The sequence below is a fragment of the Equus caballus genome, chromosome 5 (genome assembly GCF_041296265.1).
Source record: "Equus caballus isolate H_3958 breed thoroughbred chromosome 5, TB-T2T, whole genome shotgun sequence".
In the NCBI taxonomy this organism is placed as follows: domain Eukaryota; kingdom Metazoa; phylum Chordata; class Mammalia; order Perissodactyla; family Equidae; genus Equus; species Equus caballus.
In genome coordinates this window covers 45,185,861-45,205,498 of record NC_091688.1, presented here as the reverse complement: position 1 = coordinate 45,205,498, position 19,638 = coordinate 45,185,861, and the positions used below count along the sequence as shown (strand labels likewise).

The 19,638-nt window shown below is 37.9% G+C and overlaps 1 protein-coding gene across 1 annotated transcript; it reads right to left on the bottom strand.

The window, feature by feature from the left end:
- Positions 1-246: 246 nt before the first annotated feature.
- Positions 247-19,206, bottom strand: CTSS (cathepsin S). The gene is made up of 8 exons (XM_001490481.5): positions 18,368-19,206; positions 17,306-17,432; positions 14,598-14,720; positions 13,326-13,475; positions 11,591-11,818; positions 10,399-10,564; positions 9,442-9,544; positions 247-710 (listed from the first exon to the last, which is right to left on the bottom strand). Coding segments are annotated over exons 1-8 (999 nt in total). The 5' UTR covers positions 18,370-19,206; the 3' UTR covers positions 247-610.
- Between the last annotated feature and the right edge of the window lie 432 nt (positions 19,207-19,638).

Sequence of the window (19,638 nt, the reverse complement as noted above, 5' to 3'; positions counted from 1 at the left end):
CTTCCAAAGTGCATGAAAACAGAATGTCTCTTAAGCACTTGTCTAATTTAACATCATTCATTAAAAAAAATTATTGAATCCTTTTATGCACAAAGATACAATCTGAGCCCTCAGGACATTAATAACCTAATAGTTTCTTCCATTAAAGTTGCCATAGTTCATCACCAGGATATCACAATTTACATTCTCTTGCTGGAGTATAATAGTTACCTAACAATAAGAAAAGGATGGCATGCGATAATGATACAAAGTTGAAAGGACACATATTTATTAAGCATTTATATGCCATCAAGTTACAAAAGCATATTAGGGGACTTAAACAAGTATGTAAAATAAGACAATGACAGATTATCTCATGCTGACCAATTTTCATACAGTTATATCTATAAGATGTTATTAATTTACTTGGCAAAAGTTTTCCGAGATCTGCAAAGTTAAAGAAAGATGAATCAAACTATATTTTATAGAAAGATGAATCAAACTATATTTTATATTAGTACAATAAATATACACTGATTATGACACACATTTCTACTAGTCCCAGCAGGTAAAATTAGTTTAAGAGAAAGTGCTTTATCTTTATTGACTTGTTATAAAATGAAGAGATCCTCTAGATTTCTGGGTAAGAGCAATAATTAGCAATCCCACAATGATTTCCACTATTTCTTGCCATCCGAATATATCCTTTGTCACCAAAGTTGATTCCCCAGCTTTAGAAAAAGAACACAAAATTACAAATGAATACAATCAAATCATATTATCAACTTTTTATCTCTTATCTTCCTAAAGTAATTATATATGGAAAGCTGTAAAACAAAATTAGAACAAAATAATATAATAATTTCTCCAGGGTTTTTAGGCAATTTTCAAGGATAGTTTGAAAGGCTTTAGTGCTATATTGATGAATAGACTTAATACCTAAGAAAAACAATATAAGGTCTATCCCAAACCTTTAATCCTCCCACTTTGTAAATCAGTCTCCTGCAGGAAAAGAGTATTGTTATCCTTTCTAAGGCCCCATCTCTAAATGTTTTTGCATAATGGGATCATAGGTGATGATTTTCTATCAAACTTAAGTTCCTTTAGTGAATGTCAATTAAGAAATATTTTTGGGTGACTACTATGGAAAAGGCATAGGGCAGGGAATTCTAAAGTAGGCAATAAAAAGTGCAGCTCTCAAACAGCTGTTTGACCTAGAAGTGGAGCTGAGATAAGACTTTCTCATAGTTAAAAAATGGATCATGCTACTTTGGGAGGAGGTGAGCTCCCTGGCACTGGAATTGTTCAGTCAGAGGTTGCATAGCTTGTCAGAGATGTTGCAGAGGGAATTCATGGGTCAGATAAGAGTTAGCGAAGATCACTCGTTCTCTCCCTTTTTGATTTCATGGACTTTGAGAATTTCTAAAAACTTTTGCAGATTGACATAAAGTTACCAGTTTTTAAACTAGCAAGTACCAACACTAAAAAAAATACCCTTTATTATCATGGTGTAAAAGAAAGGACATTTTGGCACCAAAAACAAAACTTCAGAGGACATAATCTCTAATTTAAGGATAGTCCTTTGAGTCAAATAAATTTAGAGTTATTAAAGATTCACCAAAATATTCTTATTTTTCTCACTTTGCCATAGACTAGTAAAAAAACTGACAAAATCCTTGTAAGGGAAATGATTTCTGAAGTTCTTTATGATTCTGAGATTTTGTAATTGTAGGTATACAAATAATTATAATATGAGGCAGAATTCATGAAGTGCTATCACTAGGATATAAATAAAAGCAGGAAATTGAGAAAATGCCTGTTGTGTTTGAATTTGGAGAGCAGCAAGAAATTTAGTTGAAAGGAAAATTGGACGTCTTTCGGGGAGTGGTGGGGAAAGAAGATAGAAAGTTGGTTTGGGGCCATGTTGTGAAGAGCTTAGAACAGCAGACTGAGGAGCTTGTGTTTAACTCCACAGGCAAAGGGAAGCCATTGCAAATTTTTGCTCAGGACTCAAAGGAAGGCTGTGTTTTTGTGTGCAGTGGAGAAACTAAGTAGTTCTGGTTTATTGCAGGAAAAGTGGTATAATTGAAACCAGCTGTGCTTTAATAGGCCTTAAATGTTCTAGACAGTAACCATTCACTGGACACTTCTCAGGCCTTATTTTTCTCTCTCTTGTACCGGTTAACACGGTGGTCTACTTCCCCCTCATCTCTCTCTTGGCTTTAAGATACTACAGTGTCCTGATTTTCTCTTCTCTCTCTGGTCAATCCTCCTTAAATTCTTTCATGGCTCTTTTTTGGATTTCTTTTTTTTTTTTTTAATTTTTTTTTATTTTCTTCTTTTTTTTTTTTTTTTGAGGAGGAGGATCAGCCCTGAGCTATCATCTGCTGCCAATCCTCCTCTTTTTGCTGAGGAAGACTGGCCCTGAGCTAACATCCATGCCCATCTTCCTCTACTTTCTATGTGGGACGCCTACCACAGCATTCCTTGCCAAGGGGTGCCAGTCCAAACCCGGGATCCGAACCGGTGAACCCTGGGCCACCGAAGTGGAATGTGTGAACCCAACCGCTGCGTCACTGGGCCGGCCCCTTGGATTTCTTTCATTTATTGCCACTCTTCTGCCTAAAATCCTTTAATGCCTCTCCAATACCTTTAGAATAAAATCCAAACTCCGCTGTGACCTCTTATCAGTGGATGTGGTGCTCTTTTAGTATCCAGTTTGATAAACGAAAGCTATAATAATAAATTCCGGCCAAACTATTATTAATATTTACAGCCACTATTTTTTGAGCACTAACTCTGTGCCAAACAGCTCAACATATATTATATGATTTAATCATCATCCTGTGAGGTGGGTATTATCTTCCTTTTACTAAAGAGAAAAATGAGCAGAGTGGCAAAGTGACTTGCCCAAAGTCACATAGATGGTAAACTGTGAAGCCAGGGTTCAAATCTAGGATTGTTTTACTCCAAAGCCCACTCTAACTTTTTTTTTTTTTGGTGAGGAAGATTGGCCCTGAGCTAACATCTATACCAATCATCCTCCATTTTGTATATGGGATGCTGCCACAGCATGGCTTGATGAGTGGTGTGTAGGTCCACACCCAGGATCTGAACCAGTGAACCCCAGGCCACTGATGCAGAGCACACAAACTTAACCACTATGCCACTGGGCCAGCCCTCCTCTAACTTTTATACTCACTGGATCCCTACATTATTCCTGTGAGTGAGGTAGTATGGGGAATGGAACTCAGACCAGAACACCCAGGATCTTATATAATTCATATCTTAACCTTTCTTACTATAGTTATTTCATTGCCTTAAAAAAATAGGCCAAAAATTTTAGATGAACTGAGTCTGGATCTAAGTTTTAGTAATGGAAATTGAATTGAAGCTCTCATTACTAGTAGTATGAATTCAGTCAGGGAGATCTAGGAGTCCCAGATCCCATTCAATATCTAGACAACTTACTTTTCCATGCTCAGCTTTATAGACCAAGATCAACTGTCCCAAACTTTGTAGAAGATCCCAGAACTCTTTTTGACTGAGTCCTGCTAATCCTCCCTTAAAGAATACAACTGATTAAAAATCTCAAGCTAAATAAATATCTGAAGACAAATTCTTGCCTTCAGAACTGTACAAGGTCTGCTCCAAATGTTCATTCCAGTCCTTACCAAGTTATTTTTATTAATGCCCTTATTATATTTATTATTTTATATTATTATATTTTATTACATTTATATTTATATATATTTATATTTATATATTAACAATTATATTATTATATTATTTTATATTAATATTATATTTATTATATATATTATATTTATTATAGCCCTTTCACTCAAACTGTTCAACTTTGGGCAAGTTTCTTAATGCTCTCAATATCAGGAGTTTCCTATTCTGTATTATGGGGATAAAATATCTATCTTAAAAATTAAATGAGAAAATGTATTTAAAGTAATTGCACAGTGTCTGTATGTAGTAAATGCTAAATAAGGAGAGGTAGCTATTTTTATTGTCATCCAAGTATGAGTCCATCTGATTGGACTCAACTAGAGTCCATCCTCTTTTTAAGGTTTTATTTTTTCCTTTTTTCTCCCCAAAACCTCCTGGCACACAGTTGTATGTATTTTTTTCTTAGTTCTGGGTCCTTCTAGTTGTGACATGTGGGATGCTGACTCAGCATGGCCTGATGAGCGGTGCCATGTCTGCGCCCAGGATCCGAAGTGGTGAAACCCTGGGCTGCCGAAGCGGAGTGTGTGAACTTAACCACTCGGCCACGGGGCCGGCCCCCAAGTCCATCCTCTTTTTAAAATATAGCCTTTTGCTAGGGTAACCAACAGTCCCAGTTCGTCTGGGACTGTGCTGGTTTTAAAGAGAAAGTCCTATGGCCGGGAAATCCCTTAGTCCTTGACAAAGCGGGACAGGTGGTCACCCTACCTTCTCCCTGCCTATTATAGACTGCTAATTTATTAGACATTCCTTCTAAAATATGTGCCAATTTCCTTTGCAATAAATTGCAGTCCCGAGCTGCCTAGCCTGTGCCAGATACTATTCTAGGCATTAGGATTATAAAGGTAAACAAGATAGACAAGCCTTTTTAAAGCCTACATTCTATAGGGGAAACATGAAATAAATAATATGATATGATATAATAAGTATTATAAAGAGAAATAAAGCACAGCAAGGGGAGACAGAGTGTTGGGAGTCAGGACTACATTTTAGATGGAGTAGTCAGAGAATGCTTCTCTGAGGAAATATTTGACCAAAGCCCTAAGTAAAGTGAAGGTACAAGTAATGAAAGGTCTATGAAAAGAGCTGGGAATAAGCTTGGTGTGTCTGAGAAATAGTAACAAGGCTAGCGTACCTGGAGCGCAGAGAGAGAGGGGAAGTGGCTGGAGAGGTGGTTGGAGAGACAGGCTGAGGCCAGATAATGTCCTGCTTTTATAGGTCATTGGTTTTATTCTGAGTGTGAAGGAAAGCCATTAGAGGGTTTGGAGTAGGAAATTAACATAATCTGCTTTATGCTTTAAAAAGAACGTTCTAGCTACTATGTAGAGGATTGACTGTAGGCAAACGAGGGGAAGGGACTACCAGTTGGAGATTATTGCAATAGATCAAGAGATAGATGGATGGTGATTTGAACTAGAGTGTTAACAGTAGAGATACTGAGAAGTGGTAAGATTTGGGATAATTTAATGATGGTAGAAATGACAGGATTTGCTGATGATTTAGATGTGGGATGTCAATCAAAGAAAGAAAGAATGGCTCCAATGTTTTGACCTGGGGTAAATACTGTTGGCATTTACTGAGATGGGGAAAATTGGGGCAGTAGCAGGGAGTCAAGAGTTCTATTTTGCACATGTTACGTTAAAGAGGCCTACATATATTCAGGTGGAGAGTTCAAATGGTAGGCTGTTGGACGTGGAGTCTGGAGCACAGGGGAGAGTTTAGGGCTAAAGATAACAAAGTGGAGAGTCATCAGCAAAGATGGTATTTAAAACCATGAGACTAAATGAGATCATCTAAGGAGTGAGCATAGAGAGGGTTAAACTGAGGCCTGGGGCATTCTAATATTTAGAAGTGAGGAAGAATAAAAGGAACTAAGGAATTCAGGAGACTGAGAAGTAAAGTAGGGAGAAAACCAGGATAGTATGGTCCCCTGAAATCAATTAAAGAAAGTGTTTCAGAAAGGAGAGAGTAATCATACACCAACTGTTAAGAGGGCAAGAGAGATGAGCCCTGAAAACTGACTGTTTAATGAGGCAAGATGGCGGTGATTGGTAATCTTGACAAGAGTGATTTCAGTGGAGTGGTGGGAATAAATACATGATTTAAGTTATAATCCAATATGCACATTCTTAATCTCTTTGTAGAGAAATCTCTAAGAAAAATAATTAGATTATAACATTTTTCTTTTTTAGCCTTTTTTTAGCCTTTGATTCCATAGAGAGGAGGCAGTATGTATGAATTTAATATCGATTCCTATGATGTTTGATATAGAACATGTATCCTAACTCTACTCTAAGAGTCAAGATCTCTGGAAAGATCAGACAATAGTTTTCAGTGAGAGAAAAATGGAATATGGTTTTGTCCAACTTATGTTTTAATAATTTAATGCCACTTATGGATGAAGAGGAGCAATGTCTATCCCCCACCCACCAACTCCATCAACTTCATTATCTAGAGGCCTATCTATTTTGCAACTATTTATCTTAGAGAGTTCACCAGATATTGTTTACAGGTGTCCTGGGGACTTTCTTAGTTTTTGGTGTGTGTGCCTGTGTGTTTAAGGTTCTAATAAGCATATGATTAACACCTTTAATTTTTTTTCCCCAGGCTAAAATTATCTTGCGCCAAATAACTTGAGGTCCTCCATTATTCATTGATCTGTATATTAGATTAAACTCCTCCCTTTTTTTTCTAAAGACAATCTTGACCCATTTTGTGGGCAGTCCTTTATATTGGGGTGGCCTTCTAGCCAAGTATGTGTGCTTGCTAGGCTCCTAAACTTTTCTAAGTAGATAGCAGTTCTATCTCTAGCTCAGCTAGCTTTCTAAATTTATGGATCTGCCCATAATTGCCCATAAATAGACTACCCCAATCCTTCAGGATCTGATCAGATAGTACAATCTCAAAATCTCTGCTGCCTAACATTTAGGGAGATGTCCCTGATAAATATATAGTTCATCATTCCTCATCTAGATGCTCCAATTTTATTTCTGGATTAAGCCAAGCCATCAGAAGTTTGTATAGGCAGGTATTTTGCATTATTTTGGCTCCCATAAAATAATTTTTACTTAATTATGCTTTGGTATTAAATCATTGGCCGATATTATTAGTATTATAAAAGCCTTTAAAACTTAGAACTATATTTACAGTTGGGACGTTATTGAGGGCATAGTTTTCTACACCAGATAGTATTCTCTTTATAGAGAGTCAACAGAGGAATAATAATAATGATAATAACTATGATCTATCGGACACATTATATACTAGGCACTGTGTGCTGTTTTACATACATTATCTTGTTTAACCCTTATAATAATCTTGAGGCCATTATTCCCATTTTACAGATTAGGAAACTGAAAGCTGAAGACATTGAATAACCTGCCTAGGGTTGCACAGACAGTAAAGGGAGCTAGGATTCCAACCAAAGTCTGCCTGGCTTCAAAGTTACTGCTTTTACTCCCAATGCTATACTGTATTATGTAAAGAGGCTAAAGATCCATGTCCAGAAAGGAGAGAAAAATTCAGGGACATGGATCAATGTTATATACATGCCAGAAGAACTAAGTATAAACAAAAAGAAGATATTAAAGAAGAGGACAAAGAGAGGCAGATGCTATGTTCTTTTACTTGAGATTAACTTGGTAGCATTGGAAATGGCACATAATTAACATTTTAAGAGATCAATAAGAACAGGTTTGATGATCTCAGAGGATTTTCGTTTGAGTCAATCTCTGTGGAGCCTGGAATTCACATCCACGTCCAATCTCTCCTAGTTAGCACTTGGTGCCAGCAGTCACTCTGCTCTTTCATAATTTGGTCAGCACACCTTCAGAAGCTAGGGGGAGTGCACTGAAAATTCTCTTCCTCACAGCCCTCGGCAGGAGCCAACCCTGTCAACACCTTGATCTGGCCTCTGGAATTGTGAGACAATGCATGTTTGTTGTTTAAACCACTCAGTTTGTGGTGACTTTATTACAGGAGCCCTGGGAAACTAATACAAGGAGAAACTTCAACCATACTTCAGTCTCAACTTTTCATATTTCCTTCTCCTTTTCCTCTAAAAACTACATTCCTTTTGTTTATAGATCATATAGATGTCAGCTAATTAATGTATCGAGGGGCCATTAGGTGCCACATACTATGCTGAGGATACAAAGACAAGACATCATCTCTACTCCAAAGTCACATACAGAATAGTGGAGTGATAGATAGGTAAACGTATAGTTTAAATATAGTGTATAAAATATTACAGTATGCATAGCATATTTTAGGAGCATAGAAAAAAAATATTTTACCCAGACCAAGGATTCAGGGAAAACTGTCTGGTACAGATAATGTCTGAGCTGGTTTTGAAGGAAGAGAAGAAATAAACCAAGTGAGGAAAAAGGATATTTCAGGCAGAGGGAACAGCATAGCCAAGATATAAAGATATTGAAGATGAGATGATATGTATGGGAACTATAGCTGTGTATAGTTCAATATAACTAGAATTGAAAAGTGTGAGACAACAAGTGCCAGGAGTTGAGGCTGGCAAGGCAGGTGAGGACCACAACACAGATGACTTGTCTTCTCTACTGGGGAACATTAATTTTACACTGAATGGTACTAAGTAGAAGAGTTATAAGCCCAGATTCGTCTTTTAGACAAAGCAGTTTGGAAGCAGTATGAAAGACGGATTCGAGGGTAAAAGGGACCAGTTAGAAGGCTACAGGAGTAGTCCAGGCAAGAGATGTCTGAACTAGTGCAATAACAGAAGAAATGGAGAAGGGACAGAATCAAGGACAGATCTGAGATAAAATTAGTTTGATTTGTTCCTTTTTTTAAATAATTAATTAATTAATTAAATTTTTTTAGGAAGATCAGCCCTGAGCTAACTGCTGCCAATCCTCCTCCTTTTGCTGAGGAAGACTGGTCCTGAGCTAAGATCCGTGCCCATCTTCCTCTACTTTATATGTGGGACGCCTACCACAGCATGGCTTGCCAAGTGGTGCCATGTCCTCACCGGGGATCCGAACCGACGAACCCTGGGCCACCAGAGCGGAACGTGCAAACTTAACTGCTGCATCACCAGGCCAGCCCCTGACTTTGTTCCTCGATTGAATCTTGAGGGATCTAAGATAAACCCATTGTATCTAATTGGATGACTGTGTTGTATGGTGTTACCGCTTAGTGAGATGAGAAGTTCTGGAGGAGCAAAAATATGGTGGAGAAGGTACTGAATTACTTGGACATTCTGAGTTTGGAGAAACTTAGATACGTGGAAGTGGATATGTCTAGATAAATAAGTCTGAAGTTCAGGGCAGAGGTCAGAGCTAGAGCTAGAGATTTGAAGGCCTTTAGCATATGGTTTACAGCTAAAATCATAAGAATGGAATGATGGTACCCAAGAAAAATGTAGAATAAGAAGAGTAATGGACAGAGGATGGAGCCGTGGAGGAAATATCAGCATTTGGGGGCTAAGCAGAGGAATAGCTATTCATAAAGGAGACCTAGAAGGAAAGATCAGAGAAGTGTTGTAGAAGATAAATCATGAAGACAGTGTGCTGCAGGCTGAACCAGAAGGGAAGAAATGGGGACACTGAGGAATTTACAATGTCACTTTATAAGAAGCTATAAATGTTTATCATTGTCAATATCACGATCATCATCATCACAAGAAAGCAGTTGCTGAGGCTCCCTCAAATTCCTGATTTTGATTAAATATACATTAAAGTGCAAATATGTTACCTGTTTTTCACAAGCCAGTAGTCTTTCCCATTAAGGTTCCCATAGCCAACTACTAGGACACCGTGATTCACATTCTGAGTACAGGATGGGTCGTAGTAGACACCTAAGAATAAAATACGGGTGGAGAAAAAGAGTGAATGGCATGTGACAGTGAAGAACGCTTGAAAATGCTATTACTTTTATTAGATTGTTTTGCATACATGGCAAGGTTAGTTAAACATTAGGAATGTATAATCTCATGTTTAAATTATTTAGAGTTCATAATTCTTTGCCATCAATATTATATTTGTCAGTTTTCTTGCCGAGTTTGGCATCAATCCAATCACGGTTCCCTCAGAAATCTTCTTTGATAAGCTGCCAATTTTTTCTAATTTTTTAACTTATACACTATCAATTATTGTATTTCTCTATATATATTACTAAGTTGTTTGTTCCATACATTTTCATCCTTTCCTAGATTAAATGATCTCTAAGGTGAGACTTTTTTGAAAAGATGACAACCTTCTCCTTTGTCTACTATGAGGCTCTACTCTTGGTGGCCCCCTCCTTGCACACTGCTGTGCTACACCTCCAGCACAAGTGGCTGCCGGGGTTAGGAGCACAGGCTCTGGACACAAGGAGCATGCTTTCTCATGCCAGCTGACCACTTTCAGACTGTGCGACTTCAGGCAAGTTAACCCATCTAAGAGTTACTTTTTTCATTTGTAAATAGGGTTGTTGTGAGGATTAAATGAGATAATGCATGGAAAGAATTTAGCATAGTACCTGGCATGTAGTGTTAGTAAACTTTGATGAGTATTACTTTATTAATTAGAATTGGGTATAAAATACATATATGAAATGGAGGATTCTGTTTAACCTAAGCTAAGCATTCAGAGGTGGCGTGATGGGAAAGGATAACATTCTCAAAGTGAAAGGGCAGCACATAATAAGAGGATAATATATCTGAGTTTTTACCACTTTTGTAGAGGAAGAAAGAAGGATGACTTGCATCTATAGCAACAGAAACAGGCCCTTTATTGGCCACAGCTTCTTTCAAGTCATCTTCACTGCCAAAGGGAAGTTCGGTATACTTTGAACATGTGGCAGCTCGGTTTTTTGAGTCATATCGGCATTTTCCATCCTTGAAAAAAAGTATAAATCAGATAAAGAAGCATAGTTCAACTTCCTTTATAAATCACCAGTATCTTAAATTTGGATTTCAAATATGTTTTCTTTCCTCATTTAGCCTTTTCAAGTGTCTAAGCCTCCTTCCTCCTTTTAAAGAAAGAAAAATAAAAACTTTCAAAGCCTAATGTTCCACATTTCATCAATAACAGAGGAAACACAGGACTATTCTATGGTTTTAAATTGTGAACATCTTCATACATGTGGAAGTTGCCAGGATAACGTCTCTCAGACTCTGAGGTGGGTTGTAGGGGAATGCTATATAAAGATCATAAACTCTAGACTAGAGCTTTAAAATCTTTTTGATGATATAACACCTGCAAGATGATCTACAGTTTACGTGATGGTTTATAAAGACCATATAATATGGAAAACACTGAGTATATTTCAGGTGGGAAAGGGGAAGTTACAAACTCATGTTTGTTGTGTATACAACTATATTTTTTAATGGTTAATAGGAAAAAGAACTTGAAAGAAACAAACCAAAACAATAGTGGTTAAAGTAGGAGGTTTTTGAGTGATGTTTTTTATGTTTCCTAAATTTTCTGCAATATAGATATGTTACTTATATTTAACTACATATATAACGAACCTGTGAGGAGGAGGAGAGTGTTATTTAGCTTTTTAGTAGGTGGAAGAATGATGTGCTTGATGATCTGAGAATAAGGTTGAACGTGGGATGCTGCAGGGCAAAAAGTTTAAATACCAGGTAGATATCCAGAAAGAATTTTAAGAAAGTTTTGCTGCAAATCCACTTTTAAGCATGAATTCTACTTGCTTATTTAAAACCATTGTGTCAATTATAAATTAAGAAGGCTACTTCCTAAGAAAGAGAACTCTTGGGAGTTTAAGAAATCCTGATGGGGTTCTCTCACATATGACACTGCTTCCCAAGCAATTGGCCTGGTGGCAATTTTAGGACAGTCAGTCAAGGGATAGCATAAGGTCATGGGGCAGGACAAAAAGTTTGCTCGTGACACACCATGGCTTTGTAGGGATAGGAAGCGTCTGAATCGATGCCGTTGTTATCGATGATATATTGGAAAGCCGCTGTCATGAAGCCACCATTGCAGCCTTTATTACTGTATTTTTCAGTTGAGCAATCCACCAGGTTCTGTGCACTCAGAGACACCAGGTTTCCTGTTTTCAACTTCAGCTGTGCTTCCAGGGCCCCCACAGCACTGAAAGCCCAACAAGCACCACAAGAACCCTAAAACAGGGACAAAGTCACAAAGGCAATCGTAAAAAGCCAGTAAGAATGACTGCCATCACACAAACGGAACAGCTTCCAACATTGAGCCCTGTTAGTAGTTCCAGGAAGAGCTCCCTCCTTTACAATCTCCTTTCTTAGACAATGGAAATGAAGACTAAATACTTGATTGTTCTCTGGGCAAGGTCCAACCTTGATAAAGATTTGCAAATGGCTGCGCTCAGAGCACAATTGCCACATTCAAATATATTAAAAAACAGTACTTACTAAGCACGTACCAAATCCGGGCTATCTTCACCCATAGGTGAGGGAGATAGATGCCTACAGTAAAGTGACTTTGAGAGGAGCTGGGATGACTCCCTCGACCTAAAATACCCTTCCTCTTGCCAAATGATACCTGAAACGTAAGGTTAGCATTTTTCAAACATTTTTAGCTTCCGAAGTTTTTGATCAAAATATATTTTATGAGGAAGCATAAACAAACAGATAAACACAAAGCTGTTTTAGTTTAAAAAAAAGTGCAGAGGGTCCAGAGCCCCATCATAATTGCTGTGTCTCTTTTCTCCCCCATCCCACTTTGCTCCCTACCCAAAGGAAACAAATTTAATTTGCTTTGGTTAAAGTAAAATCACCCATTAAAATGCAAGCACCCAGGTAAAGGAGGTCATTATTTATAGTTAACACCTTATTGGGTCTTATTGGTAGCTTATTGGGTCTTCCCAAACTTTTATTTTAGAGAAGCCCCAGTAAGAAACCCAAAACTAGTTGAAAGAAACATATCAAGCTGGAAAAGAATAAGAGATCAACAGTACCATTCGCTTCTTCCTTTTCACCTTCTTCGCTGCTCACAACACTGTGACTCTTGTCCCGCACCCTGACCTCTAAGGTAATCCATGCATTTCACCCTTAGTTATTCTGAAGTTAGGATTTTTGTAGCTTTTTTTTTTTTACAAGCAAACTAAAGGAAATACAATAACAAAAATAAAGTTACAAAGCCCACATTTCTTATTCTAACAATGCAAGCCTAGTCATGACGTAACTTGACTGGTATAATTTATAGACCACTCTCAGCCCTAGTTCCTTCCTCTCTTTCAACCCTGAAATTCATAAGTGAGATGGAGGGAGAAACTCCCTGACCGATAGTCTCCCACACAGGATACTGTGTCTCAAGCAATCGGCCTGGCAGAGAGTCCAGTGCAGCGGACGGACAGCGCGGACACTAAAGTTTGTCTTAAAGACCTGTTTGCCTAGTTCACAGTTTTGTCTAATGTGGCTCTAACCACTGGTGTTCTCAGGACCGTGGGGAATACAAATAAAATATGATCTGTGGTCATCCTTTGTCCTCAAGGAGCTTACAATTTAGTTGGGAAGACAAGAATAACAAAAATAATTAGAAAGTGACGTAAGGGACTTGTGAGATTCACTGCCAGATTGTGAAGTTAGACTAAGTTTTTAAGGACGAGAGAGCTCTGCCTGGGGTACAGAGGCCTGGAATGATAACACTCACCTGATATTTCACTTCAGTAACACACCCCTTCTCTCTCCAGTCCAGAGAATCAGGCAATTTCTCATTAGGGTTTGACTTGTAAGTCACATTTCTCTGCCATTGGCTGGGAACTCTCAGGGAACTCATCAGAGACGTCACTTCTTCACTGGTCTACAAGGCAAATATATATATACATATATATCCTTTCACTTATATCCTTCTTTTTCATATCCTAATAACCATAATTGTGAATATATTTAACAACTAAGAAAAACTAGTGGTAGTTGTGACTAACATAGCTAACTATCCGGTAGGTGAATTATCTGGGCCTCCTTAGTCTTACACTTTGTATTAGCATCCTAGTTAAGCATTGGGAAGGAGAAGAAGAAAACAGTAAAAACTAGAAGTTACTGGGAGGTGGATTTTTGGTTCAAAGCAAGGCAGAATTTTATAAAAGGGCTGTCTAAAAAGTGGACTGAACTGGTTTTCCTTGTGAGAAAGAATTACAAAAGAGATTCCTGCATTTGAGTAGGAATTTAAGGGCTGGCCTGGTGGTGTAGTGGTTACATTCGTGGGCTGCACTTCAATGGCCTGGGGTTCAAGAGTTCAGATCCCAGACACAGACCTAGCACTGCTCATCAAGTCACGCTGTGGTGGTGTCCCACATGAAACAGAGGAAGATTGGCACAGATGCTAGCTCAGTGAAATCTTCCTGAAGCAAAAAGATGTTAGTTCTTGGCAACAGATGTTAGTTCAGGGCCAATCTTCCTCACACACACCAAACAGTAGGAAGTTAATCTACCTAGGATGTTCCCTTCCAAGGGGTACTATGAATGATTTTAATTTGGCCACAGTGGTAAAGTTTTGTAGGGTAGAATAGAATCTAAAAACTAATGGGAGATTATTTGTGATATTAAATACCCACACTCCTCCATTAAGAAAGCAGGTGGGCTCAATTAAATTGTCAATTTAGACTTAATTAAGTATGGTAACTTACTCCAAAAGATTGTGAGTGATCTTTAGGCAATGCTTTCTTAGAATTAATAAAAAATAAAAGCAATAGTAGTCTGTGAGTTTAAAATATTCCTTTAAGGAAGGGATTTGTCAAGGAAAGTGGTTACAGGAGGACTAAATAAGGAATCTGTACAAATTCTTATGTCCTTCAGTTCACTGTTTTCTAACTTTGTACATACGTAGATAATACTCCTTTGTTGTTTAGTTTCAAATTGCCTTGAGGAGACAGAAATCATGCTTACCCAGAGAGGAAAACAGGATTATTTGTAATTTACCTACCATGTCTCCTAGGTGGTTCATGCCTAGATCATATGAATGCATTCCCATCGAATGCTCCAGATTGTGAAGCATCACAAATTTTAGATTCCTTTCCCAGATGAGACGCCGCGCTACTTCCTCATTCTAAAAGACAGGAAAAAAGAACATAGTTATACTGAATCTTGCACAAATAAGTGCTCTGTAATCAAAATCAACACATTAGGAAGTATTCTACTAAATGTGGATCTGTCTGGGAGGATGCAAATAAATGAACATATCCAATGTAACTAGTAAAATTGCATGCTAAACTTAATTCTTGGTCTTACTTGTTTTAATGGTGATTAGTAACATTTTATGATATATATAATTCACTTCCTCAATTTGCTAAAATGTGTTTTTAGAAAATGCTATTTGCTGAAGTATATCTTTTGTAGATGGTAAACTCACTTAATCTTTATGTCTTTAAAATGTCTTTTTGTTTCCTCTCTTGAAAAATAGTTTAGCTGATTATAAATTTCTAGCTATTTTCCTTTAGTTATTTGAAGATATTTCTCCATTGCCTCTGGGATCTATGGCTACAGATGAGAGGTCTGTTGTCAGTCTAATCGTTGTACCTCTCTTTTTAACTTTGGTAACTTGTGTGATTTTTCTCTTTCTCTTTGATGTCTTGCCACTTCATTACATGTGTGTGGATGTGGGTTTTTTGATTTTCCTCTCCTTCTGATGGGAGAGCACTTTGACTGGTGGACTCAGGAGTTTTTTTGGTATCTGGAAAATTCTCAACCAGTATCTCTTCAAATATTGCTTCTCCACCATTCTGTCTAATTCTCTCCTTCAAAAACTTGTATCACGTGTATTTGGGAGTCTCAAACTGTCTTTCATCTTTTTTACATACATTTTAAAGCTTTTTCCTTTTTTTTATGTGTTGCCTTCTGGGTTAACGCCTCAGTACTATCTTCCAGATTGCTGATTCTATCCAACTCTTTCCAGTCTGGACTTTATCCCTTTTATTGGGCTCTTATTTCAATGACTGTATTTTTTATTTCCAGGATTTCTAATTGGATTACTAATTTATTTCACAATTATCTTGTTCATTTGTATGGATGTTATGTACAGTTTTATTTTAAAATAATTTTTGGTTCTATTATTTTAACTTCATCCAGAGTGAATTTATATTCTGACTGTTGATTTTCTTGCCCTCCAGGAGCTTTACTTACAAGGAATATAACACACGTAGAATACAATGTACGTGGTGCCTCCTAGAATTGTCCACCCTCACCACTACCCCAAGGCCATCACTTCCAATAAGCCATAGCCCAATGAGCAGTCAGCAACAACTCCTTTCTGCCTTATTTCATTGAGTGTTAGAGCCCAGGCCCAGGCCCTGGTTCCAGGGAATAAGTCTGGGTACAGCCCCCTCTCCCTTGGAGCAAGGTTTTACTGTTACCCCAGTACAAATACACTTCCAAACCACTAGAGGGGAGAAAAGTGGAATAAAGAAAAATAAATCTAATGAAGTACAGAAAAGAAAAAGAAGTGAACTTTGAGATAAATTATTAAGATAGGACATTAAAAGTTATTTTCATTCCTCCCAAGGGACTGGAATCATTGGAAAGAGAGAGAACATTCATTTAACCAGGTAGTGGTGCTAACTGCACATCTAACGCTAGTCAACCTTGAAATTAGAGGTTTGGTCCTAAAGGGGAGTGGGTGAGGGTAAGATTCATCACCACTAAGAAAACAACTCAGTACACATTCTACTACAAGTATCATTTTTATGCAAAAATCATACATCAAATAAGTAAACACGTAATACTTGCTTACAAACTCAGAAATATTATGAACTTACAGAACTTAGCTACTTGAAGCACTGGGGTTAAGGTCTTAAAACTGAACAATAAGTGCTTTGAAATAAAAACAAAAGTATAAAATGGGAAATGAGAGTCAAGAAACAACATCTGGTAGCGCTTCTGTGCCAGGGACTGAAACAAGGCCTTTTTGTTCCTCAAACCTGTGGGGCCGCCCCATGGCTGAGTGATTAAGTTCCCATGCTCTGCTATGGTGGCCCAGGGTTTCACCAGTTCGAATCCTGGGCACGGACATGGCACCGCTTGTCGGGCCATGCTGAGGTGGCATCGCATATGCCACAACTAGAAGGACCCACAACTAAGAATCTACAACTATATACCAGGGGGGAGGGGTGCGGCTTTGGGGAGAAAAAGGAAAAAAATAAAATCTTAAAAACAAAACAAAACAAAAACATGCACTCATTTCTGCTCAGCCTGGGACCTTCACTCCAGTTGTCTGCTTGCTCCCTGGCTTCTATCAATTCTCTGGTCAAATGTCACCTATGTGTGTGGCCTTCCCTGACCATTCTATCATGTACATGTGTAGAATAATCACCCCCAACCACTCACAGCCGTCGCCCAGGGCCCTTCCTACCCGCCACGCCTTGCTTTATTTTTCTCTACTGCAGTTATCATCATCTCACATACTATATATATATATATTTATTTATTTACTTATTTTCCGTCTCTCCTACTATGATATAAGCTCCATAGAAACAGGAACTTTGTTTTGTTTTTCCTGCCGTATCTCTAGTACCAAGGACAGAATCTGGCAAGAAATGATTGCGTAATGTTTATTGAAAACACTGCTTATAAGAATATAATTTTGAGAGGGAGAAAGCATAGGGTACTCAAGCAAAAGCAAATTGCAATCCCATCTACCTTTTCCTTGTACTGTTTGCCATAGGTTTTCTTCCAGAGATCCCAGTGATTATCCAGAGTGGGGTCTCTGTGCAGCTGTGCTGCTGCACAGGAGCACGCCAGGAGCGCCCAAAGCAGCCAGTGCGTCCTGTCAAAGGAAAGGCAAGAGAGGAAGAGGAGCTATTCGCCGCATATTGTGACCATATTTTTTCATAACAAAAAATAGCAATTCAAAGTCTGTCAAAGGGACAGAATATTACAAATCAGAATTAGACAGGAAACTTTCTGGGGGATATAGTCACAGGGAGTAACTGCAGATTTATGTTTGAAATACCACTTCCAATACTTCATAGCACTTTAAAAAGTGATTTTCAGAAATTTCCCGATATCTGGTAAACCAAACTTACATCCAAGGGGGGGGAGTCAGGAGGGGAGGGAAGCAGGGACTTTGCAGGATTTGCCAACAAAGCTAATCAAGGGAAATCCTCTTTCCTCCTTTTGGGAAAAAAAATCATCCTTAAGAAGACAAACTTTTGAAAAATCAGCTTATCTTAATTTTTGAATAAATGAGCTCTTCTTAACTGGTCTATTTAAATATCCACAACCTTTAGAGGTAGTTAAAAGATGACTCCCATGTATTGTTTTCATATCCTTAGATCATTTTCTTTTTTTAACTTTTTTTTCCCAACAATCAAAATATCGATTTCAAAGGAAGCAATTACCCACTTTTGGAAACCCCCCTTCCGAGTTTAATACCGAGACTAACAGACATTCAACGACCAGCTCCCTCAGACGGGATTCTGTTTTCTTTTCAATTCAAAACAGCTGGAATTTTAAGCATGTAAATCTTCAAATTATATCCCAAAGAAAACTATGTTTCAACCTCAGGCTTAGATGTTCAAGCAGACATTAACTTTTCAAAAATAGATTCTTCTTAGTCAAAAAAAGAAGAGGCAAATCGAGCGACATGATTTTTTTAGTGTACTTCCTGAAACCAGATTTAAAACTGGCAGGCAGAGCAAGCTAAAAACACAAACGAGGGGTTTAAATACCAAATGAGAGAAAAAGAACGGACATACGTACATGATGGAACTGGCAGGCACCCCCAAACTAAGAAGGCTTGAAGGTGGGCTTGCTCCAAAGATTTCAGCGGCAGCAAAGAGACTTCAGTTAAATCGACTTTGAGAAGAAATTGGAACTTGTCACATGAGGTATCCACAAGGAGGAAGTAAACTTTCATTTCAGTTTCATTTAAAATCTAACTAGATCAGCTATCCTCCCGCCCTCTTCCTGTGGTTCTGGAGACAAGTGGATACAGTAAGCCACCCAACAGAGCCCCCAGCAGAGGAGATGAACAGAACAAACTCAGCAAAATAAGAGCAGAACAAATTTACCCTTCAATCCCTCACCATTTTGCTAATTCACTTTGCCTAAAATCACAAATTTTTCATATGGCAAAATTTAATTATGAAGAGATTAGGATTAAGCTCCTAAAATCCCAACTTCCTCCTTGATTTCTTAGGAAAATCTGTCTTATTCTTTTTTTTTTATGCTTTTTTTTTTGGTGAGGAAGATTGGCCCTGAGCTAACATCTATTGCCAATCTTCCTCTTTTGTGCTTTTTTTTTGCCTTCCCAAAGCCCCAATACATAGTTGCATATCCTAGTTGTAAGTCATTCCAGTTCTTCTATGTGGAATGCCACCACAGCCTGGCCTGATGAGCAGTGTGTAGGTCTACACCCAGGAAACGAACTGATGAAGCCTGGACCACCAAAGCAGAGAGCACAAACTTAACCACTCAGCTGCGGGGCTGGCCACCCTTATTCTTTTTAACACAACTCATCTATGATCTACTATTATCTAATTCATACTCATGTTTCTCTTCAGAATGCATAAATCTTTCACCTTTTACTATTATCTAATTCTCACTCAACTATTCCTTGGTTCATCAATTGAAAATATCTTTATTCATAGTAATATATGTTAGTATATTAACGGAAAAAAAGATAACACCTATGTACATTTAACTGCTAGAGTGGTTACCTGGGTGGAGGTGGGAGCGAGATAAACTGCGATTTTTTACAATTTGCATTTTCCTAATTACTAACGAAGCTGAGCACCTTTTCACACATTTATTGACCATTTGAGTTTTCTGTGAAATGCCTGTTCATATCTTTTGTTCATTTTTCTATAGTACTGTTGCTTTTTCTTAGCGACTTGTAGGAGCTTTTTTATATGTTCTGGCTACTAATTTTTGACAGTTACGTATACTAAAAATATCTTCTCTCAGTCTCTTGTCTGTCTTTTACACTTGCTTATATTGACTTTCTCTATATGAAATTTTAAAATGTTGAT